The following is a 15041-nucleotide window of genomic DNA, read 5'->3' as shown; positions in this document are numbered from 1 at the left end:
GTTAACTGTAACTCAGATCTAGTACTGCATGAAATGGAGAAATCTACCAGGTTAGGATTAGAGCCCTCTCCCAAGAGGCAGACATGTTCCTGCCTCTGGTAGTCAAAGAGACAAATGACAACAGGAGCTGTTACACACAGCAAATTCTTTATTTTCATATTAACATTAAAATATAAAACATAAACATTAAAACACACTGAGATCCCACTGCCGTGTTTTCAAAGCAGGTACAAGAATATATACAAGATATTTTGGGTTCACTTAACTCCAAACCCTCAAATGGGAAGACAACTTTAGAGACAGCAATGAAGAAACATGGTATGGCAGAACCTGGTGCTGTATAGCACTCCAGAGCCTAGGTCTGCAAATGTAATCTCCTGCTAGGGCATGTGAGGTGACTAAAGGCCAAGTTCTTTTCCTTTGGAGAAATCAGTCACAGTCCCATGAAACTGTTAAACATTTGCGGAAGGAACGCAAGGATTGGCAAGAGGTGAGATTCACCCAACTTCCCTAGTATTAAGTTCCTTGGTTCCTATGCTTAGGCAAATCAATCAGCATCCCTTGAGTGTACTTCAAGGCTAGTAAAATCCTAACCCTGACCAAGACAAAAGGCAGACAAGGTCTGACCACCTGCATTCCTCTGTGACAATCTACGGTAACCAGATGTTCTGCTTTTTAATTCAAATCCCATTCTGTCACTGAAGCTCTAGGCCTGTGCAATCAAATCAACAGATCAAAAGGATTATCTCCTCTGAGAAAAGGGGGTTCTTTTCCAGACCCAGGAAAGTGGATTTTTGAGAATATCCTTAAATAGAAGGAGGGCATTGTTTAAAAGGCACAACTAGAACTTTGAACTCTGGGGAAATCTAATACAATAACCCCTTGCTGGTGAGAAATGCTGAAAATGGCTCAGAAGTTGACAGGTCAGAAATGTTTTAAAATTAAAATAATAACATTTTTACAACAATTATTTAAGAAAATCACACTCCTGAGCCCTCTATTGGAGAGAAGTGCAGCACCCAAATTTGGACAATCTGCAGTTAAGATAAAAGCTGATGGGCATCTTCCTGCAATCCACAGGTCTCCAACCACTATTATCTTCCTGAGAATAATTTTTCCTAACACTTTTAGAAAGGGGAAGCAAATCAAAGAAACGTGGGCCCTGGGCGGTGTGGCTCAGTTGATTGGGTGCTGTCCCATACACCGAAGGTTGCTGCTTCCATTCCCAGTCAGATTAATGTTTCACTCTCATGTAGATGTTTCTCTCCCCCATAACTCCCACCCTTCCTCTCTCTCTAAAAATCAATAAAAAAATTTTTTTTAAATATGGAAAAATAGAAATCTAGAATCAAACGTCATTTTCACATGGGAATTTTAAACATGCTCAAGAACATCCCCTCACTTCAAAGGGGTGGCTTTATTCAGATGGGAACTCTTTCAGAATGGAAGAGACTGGCCATTCTCCTGTTTCCAGAAGAAGTCTGAGCAGCTTCTTTTTTGTAAGTCTCTTTTACAGAGTTAGCCCATTGCTCCTGATATTTTACTAGGAGATTCAAATGTTTTAATGTACCATTTGCTCATCTTTTCCTAATGAGAGGGAAAAGGAATGGTCTTCAAAGCAGGGGCTTATATAAAACGACTCCTTAGATCCTATACTGGCTAGAATAAAGTCTTCCCCATTGCTCAAACAACTGGTCTCTTTTCTTGGCTCTCACAATGCAATGAGCTTAATGAACTTGGCATTAGGAAAGCTGTCTAGAACTCATCACATCATGGGGCTTGCCAATATCCTAGTACTGCACAACTGAAACATAACTGTGGTTGCCACAAAGTAGATCAGAAGTGCTCTACCACTCAGTTCTGTGAGGGTGAGACCAAGTTACTAAAATGCCAGGCCATAGGATCAGCAATAGATCAAATCCCACGCAAGGTTCTATAGTGCCCTCTTGTGTTCAACTGAAAACTTCTGCATCCACATTGCATCCAAACAGCATCAAATGGTTAGTCCCTCAGGGACATAAGCATTCCCAAACCAAACAGCCCATGTGACAAGACCACTAAAGCAGGGCCTAGAAAATGGTTGGTGCACAATCATATCCTAAATAACTGCTGAGAAGATACTCTCTGTGGTCCAGCAGACAGTGTGATTTAAAGTACAGATTTTCAACAAAGATTCATGAAGGTTATTAACCCAAGAAATGGATAATGTAGACATAGTACCAGTCACTCTTTTAATGGACACAGCAAATACACAGTCTGTAGTGTTTCAGTGACCTGGAGTATTAGAATCATACTAATCCAAAGGAACCACGTTCCCAAAAGTTGTAGGCCACAGATTATAAGCAGGGATCTTGCTCAAGGCTGTAAGGTGCTAGCAAACAATATTTAACATTAACCAGCAACATGCCTTGTAAATTTCAAAACCATGGTCACTCCCACTTATAGATTTGAACCATCTTCTCTGTTAAAGTAGCCACGTAGCTGCTGTGGTTCACCTCAAAGGGGCAGATGTCCAAGACAGGTTGATCAGTCGGCAAACCCTGCAGCAAGGAGCCACTGCTAGCATCCCACAGCTAAAGAAGACAAGGAAAGATAAAAGGTAAAAAGTCATTCAATTCAGCTGGGAAACTTGCTTTCTTTCGCATTAACTTTGAGAGAGATGCAGAGAGAGCACTGCCTGGGTAGCAAAGCCCCTAACCCTCACAAGGTTGCATAAAATCAGCACACCTGACATGATCCAGATATGATCACCTACTAGAATCAGCAATTAGTTTACCTGCGAGTGGATCTGAAAATTAAGCCTAGCTAGCATTCGTCCCTTCAATCTATGTGCTGGGCAGTCTTCTAGGAATGGTAGGGACAATATGGCAAAGTCCCTGTTCCTGGCATTCTGGAACCTATCATCTTCTAACTGGTACTTTCTTTTCCTTTTAAAAACCTTTTATTGTGGGGGGAAAAAAATCAAAGTATTAAAATGTAGAATAGTACAATGAGCAACCCATTACCCAGTTTATGGAGCTTTTATTACATCTGCTAATTTCATGTCATTTTACCTTTATCTATTTAAGTAAGGCTTGGATTAAGGTTCAAGAACATCTCATAGAAGGTGCCCTGTGCTTTCTATTGTCTTACAAGAGGAAAATCATTTCTGGTAAGCACACTTACAGGATACTAAGGTTAATTTACATGTTCAGGTGGTAATAGGCTGACCTCTCCATTGTGAAATTCCTCACCAACCTTTCATCTATTGGTTTCATCCAGAATTGATAAAACTGATGCCTGAATCATTATTTTATAGGGGTTTCAGTAGTGTCTTTTTTTTTTTTAAGGTTCAAAATACAGCCCATGGCACACTTCAGCTTATGGGAAAATAATGACGTGAATCTACAGATACTGGAATAGAAAGATAGCCAAGATCGGAAGTTAAATGGGAAAAGAGCATACCATAGAGCAGTATGTAAAGTGTGACTTATGTAAAAAATAAACTAAGCAAACATACATACATGTGCAGATGTGTAATCATGAAGCAGAATTTGGGCTTTTTGCTTTATACATTCTTCTATAAAAAAATAAATAACAGGCTCACCAGGGCAGAATATGATGCTTCATCCCCAGTACACACCAGGATGCTGCCATTCTTCTCTGGGTTTTGGAAAATAGCACTTTTGGTCAGTAGTTTGCAAGTGCGCCCTCCAAGGAATGTCTGTACAGGATGGCAGGAGCAGAGTGGCTCTCCAGCATCATCCAGCTTGTAGGACATCTCCATCAGCACACTTCGTAAGGTGTTGTGATTTTTATCTATGGGACAGAGAAAGTGTTGCTCCATGGAGATGGTCCAAAGAAATTAATCAAGTACCTCAGACACTTACTACCTAGTTGAGTAGAAAAACTACAATTTATTAAACCATCAAGAATAGCTACAAAGCAAACATGTAACAAGAACAAAATACAGCACAAATGAAATTCAGAACACTAATCTAGGATGAAGCAGATTATCTATAATTGGTTTTGCCTATGAGTTAAACAATTTGAGAATGGGCTATCCCTTTTAGTAAAATCACTACATCCTGCAAGACCTCTGCTTGGGTTTTTATCTTCCTTAACAGTTCTGACTACAATTTTTCCCCCATTTCCCAATGAGGACCCCCTTAACCCCAGAACTGTACATTTTTTATAAAATTAAAAGTATGCTATTATAGAAGGGGAAACATATATATGGTTCTGCTGGGAGGAAAACAAAAGCTAGAGAACAAAACAGAACAGAACACCCAAGTTTTCTACATGTCACAGCAAATCAGTCTTGGAGACAAAGGACCTATGAGATGACTAAGAACCAAAAGGATCAGAAGACTCTGCTGAAGCAGCTTCTCAGCTCAAACAAAACTATACATATAAAATTTCATTGATTTTTAGAGGGGAAGGGAGAAGAGAGAGAAACATCAATATGAGAGAGATATATCAATTGGTTGCCTCCAGTATGTGGCCCAACCAGGGATGGAATCTGCAATCTTTCAGTGGACGTGACGATGCTCCAACCTACTAAGCCAAACTGGCCAGGGCTCAAACAAAATTTTAAATGATTCCATATAGCCAAAACTAGCAGAAGTATGGTACTTTAATGACTATCTCTGATGAAACATCTGCCTGACCATCAGGATAGCCCATCAAAATATACAGATTCATGCCTTTCAGGCTAGAAAGAACTTATGGATTTAAGTATAGTTGGTTGTCAGGGGTTCCACCCTGGTTCAGTTAGCTTGGCCCGTACAATAATGGTTGTCTATCTAGTCTCCACTTAACTTTGTTGGCCTCAAATAAGAAGGAACAGCTAATGCCCTCGTCTGGGCCCTACAGGGCTGCCTTCCTCTGGGCCTTTCTCTTAAGGACAGGCAGAAAACATAAAACTGATCCGCGGGTAACTCAACGGCCTCAAAAACACACCTCCTAAAGTGGCTGATTTACTTCCAGGGAGTACCTGGGAGAATCTGTCCTTAATTCACACAAGTGAGGAAGCAGGAAGGCAGGATCCATGTAGAAACTTGAAACTATCATCCTCAGTGTAGTATATAAGAGCTCTTAGTCTGTGAGGGGCAAGAAAAACTCTCGTTTCCTCTCCCTCCTCCACAAATGTGATCCCAAACAAATCACAGGAGGTCCCCTGAGGGCATCCCGGCACTCACCAGGTCTGTAGGTCACAAGACAGTGTCGGGTGCTGCTCTCTGTCTGAAAGTCTATGCAGCCTCCTGCCTCTATGGGCAGCACATGAGGCCGATGAGAAGAGCCCACTTTTAGTTCCCAGAAGGAAGCATTCCCTAAGCTTCCAGCCAACACTCCACCATATGGAAATACAGCTGAGGCAGCTCTGGGTATGTATGACAGGGACACCAGCGGGCATCTGAAGGGAAAGGAAAAGCATGTCTCACATTCTAATACTTGGACTATTCCAGACCCCACTACCAGTCCAGACCCCACTACCAGAAGTCCTCCCTTGAGCTCACTTTTACCTCTGTAGAAGAGGTTAAAAATCTATGAGTCACCATCCTCTGACATATAATATAAACTACCAACCAACTCTGTAGAAACAAAAGGCCATAATATATAATACATATAATATTCGACATCTAATTTCAGAAAAGATACATGCTCTAAAAGCAATGAAAAAAATGGACTAAGAAATTAAACAGTACAAGATCACAAGCTGTAGTTGACAGATCCCTTAATTAAAATATAGCTTAAAGTTGCCCTGGCTGGTTTGGCTCAGCAGTTACAGCATCAGCCAGCTGACCAAAGAGTCACAGGTTCGATTCTGGTCAAGGGCATGTACTTCAGTTGCAGTTCGTCCCCGGCCCTGGTCAGGGTCATGCGAAGGCAACCAGTCAATGTGTCCCTCTTGCGTCGATGTTTCTCTCTATTCTCTCTCCCCCCTCTCCCACTCTATCTGAAGACAGAAAAATATCCATGGGTGAGGATTAAAAATATACATACATATATATTAGCTCAAAGTAAGTAATTTTAATGCAAGCATATAACCAGGACTCTGTCAAGAATTCTCTCAGGCCTGGCCAGTGTGGCTCAGTGGACTGAGTGTCGTCCCATGGACTGAGAGGTCCCAGTTTGATTCCCAGTCAGGGCATATGCCTGGATTGCAGGCTCGGAGGCAGCTGATCGATGTATCTCTCACATTGATGATTCTCTCTAAAAAAATGAATAAAAACATATTAAAAAAAAAAAAAGAATTATCTTAGAAATATCAGCCTATAAACCACGTTCCTATGAATTAGTTTCTGGTAAAGTTGCCAAAGCAATCATTCTGCCTGCCTTATTTCATTTTCCTGTCACAAAAAAAAAGCTAACCAAAGCAAACTAAAACAAAAATAAACAATACATACAAATATTCTTTCCTTGCTATCTGCTGTATTTTATTGTCTACTCTACGTGGGCCCCTCTACATCAAGGGCAGTTACCCTGTTTACCCTGTAAACAAATGTTCACATTTGTTTAAGTTTACATCAATCATCTTCAGGCCCACAGACAGACAACATCACTGAAGCATGATTCTACCCCATCCAAATGAAAAGAAAACCCCAGTGTTAAACCTAGATTTTAGTAAATAATTATTACTGTAGTGCCATCTTCATACTTAGATCCCATTGCCCCTCTCAATATATATTTAAATTGGAAATTAAAATTCCTCTTAAGACACTTCTCATTTTGGCCCAGGTCACAAACCTGTCTCTCCTTCTGAGAACTTGATGCCTCCAGGAGAGTATTATGCCCAAATGATACTTAACACATTCTGAAGAGTCACAGAGGTGCTGGTGGCCACCTACCCTCAGAACTTGAGCTGACTTCACAAACCTCCCAACTCTATAATTGGAACATAAATGCTAAGCCAAAATAATACGGTATCCTTAGACCAAGCTGGTTTAGCTGTGAATTAGGAAAGTTTTAAATCACTTTTTATTGGGCTACCTTTTACTGTTTTCATCCTGTGTATTAGACTGACTATATGGCTATAAAAGCAAGTGTGTGCTAACCGTATTTTACAGATGAATATCACAACAGGCCAAGATCACATAGCTCATAGGCAGTAGAGCTGGGTGCTGAACATAGATGTGATTTCATTTTGCCACGATGAATGATAAGTAATTCCATGAACCTGGTTATATGTGGTAGCAGAGATTTCTACCATGTGTAATATGAACACAAACTCTAAGGATCTTTTTTTTTTTTTTTTTTAAGTTTTTATTGATTTTTAAAGAGGGAGAGTGTAAGAAACATCATCAATTGTCTGCCTCCTGCATGTCCCCTCTACCAGGGATCGAGCTGGCAACTCAGGTATGTGCACTGACTGGGTAACAACCAGCAATGGGACAACCCCCAACCAATTGAGCCACACCAACCAGGGCTGGATCTTACTGATTCTTATGTGAGAAATGATCAATGAACTCAGAGAGAACTGCACTCCATGAGGAATTCTGACCAACTGTGAAATACTCTTGGAAAAAAACAATTAATACAATAATTGTCCAAGAGAAAGACACTACCTACAGGAAAAAAGTGAGTGACCCCCTACCTGGCTTTTTGAGGTACTAACTCCTGGACATAACAACTTGTGTTTCGAAGGTCATATACCAGAACTGAACCATTGACTAGTCCAGCATAGATGTAATTGTTTTCATCAAGACACCAGCAGCAGCTCCAGACAGCACGCCCAGCATTGTAAGTCTGCACCACTGTATTTGTCTCCAAGCTGTGGAGTTATAAGAGACTTTAACAACTATGCATTAAAATAATAAAAAATATAATAAAGATGCAAAGATGATCATTTCAGTGCTGATCAGTTAAGAATACACCCACACCCCCAAACTATTTGGATTCCCAATTTCCTCTAAGGACTGCCTAGTTAACTCTTTTTCATTCCAAAATATTCGGAGGTGGGAGGGGACACATTTTCCTCTTGAGCTGTAAGGAAGTGAGAGTAAATTAAAGGGACATAGACAAAGTACATTCCCACCCTACTTCCATTACCTTTTCCAGTTACCTGTTACACAAGTGATCATATTCCATGTTGAAAATATATACCAATCAGAAAGAAAATATGCATCTCTATGTTCATAGCAGAGTTATTTATTATAGCTAAGATCTAGAAACAACCCAAGTGCCCATCAGTAGATGAATGGATAAAAAAGCTGTGGTATATATACTACGTGGCTGTAAAAAAGAAGGGCCTCTCTTACCCTTTGCAACAGCATGGATAGATCTGGAGACCATTACGCTAAGTTCAATAAGTCAGTCAGAGAAAGACAAATATCACATGATCTCACTTATATGTGGAATCTAATGATCGAATAAACTGATGAACAAAATAGGTCCAGCGGCATGGATGCATGGAACAGACTGACAGATCTCAGAGGGAAGATATGCCGGGGATGGGAAGAGATTAACCAAAGAACTTATATGTATAGCCCATGGACACAGACAATAGTGTGGAGAAGGCTTGGGGTGAGACAGGGGCTGAGTAGAGGGGGGAAGTGAGGGAAAAATAGGGGACATCTGTAATACTGCCAAAAATAGAATAAATAGCCCTGGCCGGTTTGGCTCAGCAGTTGGAGCGTTGGCCTGTGGTCCAGAGAGACCTGGGTTCGGTTCCCCCTAAGGGCACGTACCTCGGTTGCAGTCTGTCCCTGGCCCTGGTTGGTTGTGCGGGTGGCAGCCACTTGATGTGTCCCTTTCACGTCGATGTTTCTCTCTCCCTCCCTCTCACTCTGAACAAAAGATGGAAAAGTGTCCTTGAGGATAAAAATAAATAAATAAATAAATAAATAAATAAATAAATAAATAAATAAATAATATCCAACCATCCAGAGGCAGTCTTTTTTTTTATCCTCACCCAAGGACATTTTTTCTATTTTTTGTTCAGAGAGAGTGTGGGAGGGAGGGAGAGAGAGAGAGAGAGAGAGAAACATCGACGTGAAAGGGACATGTCAAGTGGTTGCCACCCACACGACCCAACCAGGGCCGGGGACAAACTGCAACCGAGGTATGTGCCCTTAGCGGGAACCGAACCCGGGTCTCTCAGGACCGCAGGCCGACGCTCTAACCGCTGAGCCAAACCGGCCAGGGCCAGAGGCAGTCTTAATTACACTTTGATATTTAACCGCACTCTGTCCCAATTTTATAACACTACTAGAAAAAAAACAACAAAAAAACCCACAGCATACGCATACATATAAAATGTAACAGTACATTGCATTTTGGGGCAAAATTAAGCTGAAGCATTCTTGAAAAGTCAAAAGGTTTATAAGTGCTATCATGAGGTCCCCCAGACTTAGGTGCAGAAATTAAACATGAAGCTAACTATCCGATATCTAATCAGAACTAATTTCTAAAACATAAAGACACCGATCACTCTCAGATTTGGTTCACAGCACTCACAAAGCATGTAAAAGAAAAAATGCAGTAACTGAGGGTTATGAATGAGAGAAGTCATCATGGCACCCAAGGAGAGTGAGCTCCCAGTATTTCTGTTAGGCAGAATGATCCAGGTAATAGACCAAGAATAATTAGTCTTAAGCTGGTATGGTGAGTGACTCCATGGTGTCAGGTACCAAGGCTGCCTCCATATTGTCTCTTCTTCATCTCAAGGGTGCTACTCTTTTATCTGCATGGCTTAAGATGTATTTTATAACATGTAATTTTAAAGAAATGGGACACTACACATACTGGTTTGTAACCTGCTGTGTCTACTTTTTTTTTTTTTAATCCTCACCCGAGGACATTTTTCCATTTTTTTTGTCAGGTAGAGTGGGAGGGAGAGAGAGGAACAGAGAGAGAGAGAGAAACATCAACGTGAAAGGAACACATCGAGTGGCTGCCACCCGCACAACCGACCAGGGCCGGGGACAAACTGCAACCGAGGTACATGCCCTTAGCGGGAACCGAACCCGGGTCTCTCAGGACCGCAGGCCGACACTCTAACCGCTGAGCCAAACTAGCCAGGGCCTGCTGTGTCTACTTTTAAAAGCAATACACTTTTAATTCAAGAAACCTAGATCTCAGAAGACAATGATTTAGACCAAAACACAAAAGAAAAACCCTAAGCTAAGGCCACCATAACACGAACACTGATTTCCATGCTATTCAACATAAACAGCCCAGGTCCCATCTTCCTCCCCAAAGCACTCACCTGGTCAGTTTAACAGTGTTGTCTAGGGAAGCAGAGAGAAGTAAGCCTTTGGCCTGACTGCTGAAAGCCAGTCCACGGATCTGTTTGCTATGCATGGGAATGTACTGACTGCTTTTCATGTTGGCAGTACTGAACATCTTAACACCAAAGCCTGTTAAAGAAAGAATGAGATACATCACTGCGGGTCAACTTAGGGCAAAGCAAACGATCTTTCCAAGTAGTTCCTTTGTCGATCTTTCTTGACATTTAAGTTCCTGAAAAAAGAGTTAAGAAAATAAAAATTCTCTAGGGTTATAATTTATTATAAAAAGTATATTCCATTTCAAATATCCATCAACAGGTAAATGATAAACCACTGTATATACAGACAATGGATTATCCAGCATTAACAAAGAATAAACTAATGTACACAATAATACAAACAAATCTCAAAAACCTTATGCTGAATGAAGCCAAACCAAAAAAATAAAGAGTAATACTATTTATAACCCTACTTATATAAAATTCTAAAACATGTACACTGATCTAGAGAAAGTTGATCTGATGGTTACCTGGAAATGTAAAAAGAAAGGGACAGGTGGAAGATGGATTACAAAAGGGTATGAAAGCCCTGGCCGGTTTGGCTCAGCGGTTAGAGCGTCGGCCTGCGGTCCTGAGAGACCCGGGTTCGGTTCCCACTAAGGGCGCGTACCTCGGTTGCGGTTTGTCCCCGGCCCTGGTCGGTTGTGCGGGTGGCAGCCACTCGATGTGTTCCTTTCACATCGATGTTTCTCTCTCTCTCTCTCTCTCTCTGTTCCTCTCTCTCCCTCCCACTCTACCTGAACAAAGAACGGAAAAATGTCCTCGGGTGAGGATAAAAAAAAACACAAAAAAACAAAAGGGTATGAAAAAACTTCTGGGTGATAGATATGTTCATTATCTTGATTGTGGTGATGGTTTCAGAGGTGTATACATATATCAATAGTCATCAAATAATATACTTTAAGTATGTTCAATTTATTTTTATAAGTTATATTTTAATAAAGAGACAGAAAGAATGTGTGCACACATGTGCACCTGCACAAGGGCCCATTCCACCTGTGCCACACTCAAGATGTAAAAGAGACAGTAAACAATAAAGAATGGAGATAAGTCCTTGGGCAAGGGAACCAGAAGAAAAAGAAAATACAAATGTGAAACTACATCAAACTAAAAAGTTTTTGCAAAGCAAAGCAAACTATCAACAAAACAAAAGACAAACTACCACATAAAAGAACATATCTGCCAAAGATACACCTGATAAGGGGTTAATATTGAAAATTTATAAAGAACTCATACAACTCAACACACACAAAAAACCCCAAACAATCCAATTAAAAAATGGGCAGAAGACCTGAATGGACACTTCTCCCAAGAAAAGATACACATGACCAATAGACATACAAAAAGATGCTCAATGTCACTAATCATAAGAGAAATACAAATTAAAACCACAATGAGATATAGATAAATCAACAGTGTTGGCAAGCATGTGGAGAAGAGAGAACCCTTGTGCATGTTGGTCAAAATGCAGATTGGTGAAGTCACTATGAAAAACAGTATGGAGTGTCCTCAAAAAATTAAAAACGAAACTGCCTTATGACCCAGCAATTCCACTTTGGGTATGTATTTGAAGAAACCCAAAACACTAATTCAAAAGAATATACGCACTGCTATGTTCATTGCAGCATTATTTTATTTTTTTATCCTCACTCGAGGACATTTTTCCATTTTTTGTTCAGATAGAGGGGGAGGGAGAGAGAGGAAGAGAGAGAGAGAGAGAAACATCGATGTGAAGGGACACATCGAGTGGCTGCCACCCGCACGACCAACCAGGGCCGGGGAAAAACTGCAACCGAGGTACATGCCCTTAGTGGTAACCGAACCTGGGTCTCTCTGTACTGCAGGTCGACACTCCAACCGCTGAGCCAAACTGGCCAGGGCCATTGCAGCATTATTTACAACAGCCAAGATATGGAAGCAACCCAAGTGCCCATCAATAGACAAGTGGATAAAAAAGTGGTGGGATGTATATACAATAGAATATTACTTGGTCATAAAAACGAATAAAATCATCATTCACAACAGCATGAAGGGACCTAAAGGGTATTATGCTAAGTTAACTAAGTCAGTCAGAGAAAGACCAAGACTTTAGATTTCACTTACATGTAGAATCTAAAGAAAATAAAAGAAGAAACAACACTGAAACAGACTAATAGTTACAGAGAACAGACTGATGGTTACCAGAGGGGAGGGAGGTTAGGAGACTGGGTAAAAAAGGTGAAGGGATTAAGAAGTACAAATTGGTAGTTACAAAATAGTCAGGGGGATGTAAGGTACAGAACAGAAAATATAGTCAATAATACGGTAATGACTTTTTATGGTTCCGGATGGGTACTAGAAATATCGGGAACACTTCGTAAAATATAAGTCTAACCACTATGTGTATACCTGAAACTAACACAAAAATACTAAATGTAAACTGTAATTGAAAAATGAAATTTAAATGAAAAAAAAAGAAAAGTTCTATCAGATGGTCAAGATAGGCTACATTTGTCTGAAACAGAATGAAAATAAATGACATCTCAAGTATCCCAATCAATGTATATCATTCTAGGAAGGGAAAAGAAAAACAAAAACTATCCTTTTAAATTTATTTGTTACTCTGTTTTCTTTCTAGGCTGACATCCATTTTTACTAAGTATCTACTTTTTTTTTTTTTTCAAATTATAAGAGAAAATTTATTTAGAAAGTTAGAGGTAGTAAAATTGAGCCCCCTGGGCTGCGTAGGAAACAAGTTACAGAGGCAGAAGAAGAGCCCTTAGAGCTTAGGAAAGAAAAGGCCTGGGTGTAAGAAGAGGGAGAGTGCGCCACTAGGTAGCTACTATTATCTGAATTATACACGAACAGAATTTGCCAATTCCCAGATTCAAGATATCCCTGAATTACACTTCAGCTTCTCTAGGGAACCCAGTGGTAGAAATTTTATTGTTTTCTCCTGAAACAGAATTAAGAGAGACAGAGGGAAACTACAGGCTTTAACTCAACAAGGGAAAAGCCCTGGCCGGTTTTGCTCAGCGGTTAGAGGGTGGGCCTGCGGTCCAGAGAGAGCCGGGTTCGGTTCCCGCTAAGGGTGCGAACCTCGGTTACAGTTTGTCCTCGGCCCTGGTCGGTCGTGCGGGTGGCAGCCACTCGATGTGTCCCTTTCGCATCGATGTTTCTCTCTCTTTCTCTCTGTTCCTTTCTCTCCCTCCCACTCTACCTGAACAAAAAATGCAAAAATGTCCTCGGGTGTGGATAAAAACAAAACAAGGGAACATAAACACTTGCTAGTTAATCAAGGTAAACAAGAAGTTAGAACTAGCAGGCTATCAAAAAGAGCTAGCTGCCTAGCCAGTTTGGCTCAGCGGCTAGAGCGTCAGACTGCAGACCAATGAGTTGAGGGTTTGATTCCAGTCAAGGGCACGTACCTCAGGTGCGGTTCATCCTCAGCCTTGGTCGGGTCGGGAGTGCAGGAGGCAACCAGTCGATGTGACTCTATCACATCGACGTTTCTCTCTCTCCTTCCCTCCCACTCTATCTAATGATAAATAGAAAAATATCCTCAGGTGAGAAATAAAAAAAAAAGAGCTAGTGATGCAGAGTGGAGCATACACATCAAGAAGAGAGAGAACAGATCACACCCAATTTGGGGAACAATTAATATTTTTCCAACTTGTGGGGAAGGTTTTAATTAAAAATCTGGATGGGAATATTATAAATAATTCTTTTTTTTGTTTGTTTGTTTTTTATCCTCACCCGAGGACATTTTTCCATTTTTTGTTCAGGTAGAGTGGGAGGGAGGGAGAGGAACAGAGAGAGAGAGAGAGAAACATCGATGCGAAAGGAACACATCGAGTGGCTGCCACCCGCACAACCGACCAGGGCCAGGGACAAACTGCAACCGAGGTATGCGCCCTTAGCGGGAACCGAACCCGGGTCTCTCAGGACCGCAGTCTGATGCTCTAACCGCTGAACCAAACCGGCCAGGGCATAAGTAATTCTTTTACTTTCCCCTCAGTTGAAGCCTCCTGATAGGCTCTCAAGTCATGGCTAATACCAGTGAATAGAAAAATATAGGATAATGTAGTAATTCCACTTCCTAAACTGTATATATCTAAGTTTGGGGACATAGCTTTAAAGCCTTTGATGAAACTTTGAGGTGGGGGAGACAGAAGATATCTGGCTGAAGCAAAGGAATCCGACAGTTGGCAGAAATCATATAATGAAGACAGTAGAAAAAAACATCTACAACATTTAGAAATGATTTAATTGGGCAAGTGAAGAGATCTGGTTTTCAACATTAAGACAATATAAAATTAAGCTTAAAAAGCACAAAACATAAAAATTAGTATAGTATTAATAAAATAATAAATGTATTCCAAAATTCTTTTATTTGCAATTTGTCAATTTGAATACTCCTGAAAATAACTATTAAATCCGTTTTTTTTTTTATCCTCACCCGAGGACATTCTTCCATTTTTTTGTTCAGGTAGAGTGGGAGGGAGAGAGAGTAAGAGAAACAGAGAGAGAGAAACACTGACGTGAAAGGGACACATCGAGTGGCTGCCACCCGCATGACCAACCAGGGCCAAGGACAAACTGCAACCGAGGTACATGCCCTTAGAACCTGGGTCTCTCTGGACCGCAGGCCGACGCTCCAACCGCTGAGCCAAACTGGCCAGGCTAAATTTTTTTTCTTTATTGATTTCAGAGAGAGAGGAAGGGAGAGGGAGAGAGAGAGAGAAACATCGATGAAACAGAATATTGCTTGGCCATCTCCTGCATGCCCCCC

General features: G+C 40.9%; 1 protein-coding gene across 5 annotated transcripts in view; it reads right to left on the bottom strand.

Moving 5' to 3' along the window:
- Nucleotides 1-2385: 2385 nt before the first annotated feature.
- Nucleotides 2386-15041, bottom strand: part of RFWD3 (ring finger and WD repeat domain 3) — a 35979-nt gene continuing 23323 nt past the window's right edge. Inside the window, exons 7-11 of one of the 5 annotated variants that reach the window (XM_036274881.1) lie at nucleotides 10190-10340; nucleotides 7577-7753; nucleotides 5181-5395; nucleotides 3587-3798; nucleotides 2386-2573 (exon numbers count right to left, since the gene is read on the bottom strand). In XM_036274881.1, coding sequence (XP_036130774.1) covers nucleotides 2430-2573; nucleotides 3587-3798; nucleotides 5181-5395; nucleotides 7577-7753; nucleotides 10190-10340 — 899 coding nt within the window. In that variant the 3' untranslated portion in view covers nucleotides 2386-2429. Of the gene's footprint in view, nucleotides 2574-3586; nucleotides 3799-4941; nucleotides 5082-5180; nucleotides 5396-7576; nucleotides 7754-10189; nucleotides 10341-15041 lie in introns of those variants that run through there. The other 4 variants (XM_036274880.1, XM_036274879.1, XM_036274883.1 and 1 more) reach the window with 4 other exon arrangements.

This window comes from Molossus molossus, unplaced genomic scaffold (assembly GCF_014108415.1).
Source record: "Molossus molossus isolate mMolMol1 unplaced genomic scaffold, mMolMol1.p scaffold_m16_p_21, whole genome shotgun sequence".
NCBI lineage: Eukaryota > Metazoa > Chordata > Mammalia > Chiroptera > Molossidae > Molossus > Molossus molossus.
Note: the sequence above shows the minus strand (reverse complement) of the source record. Positions and strands in the feature narration are given on the sequence as shown.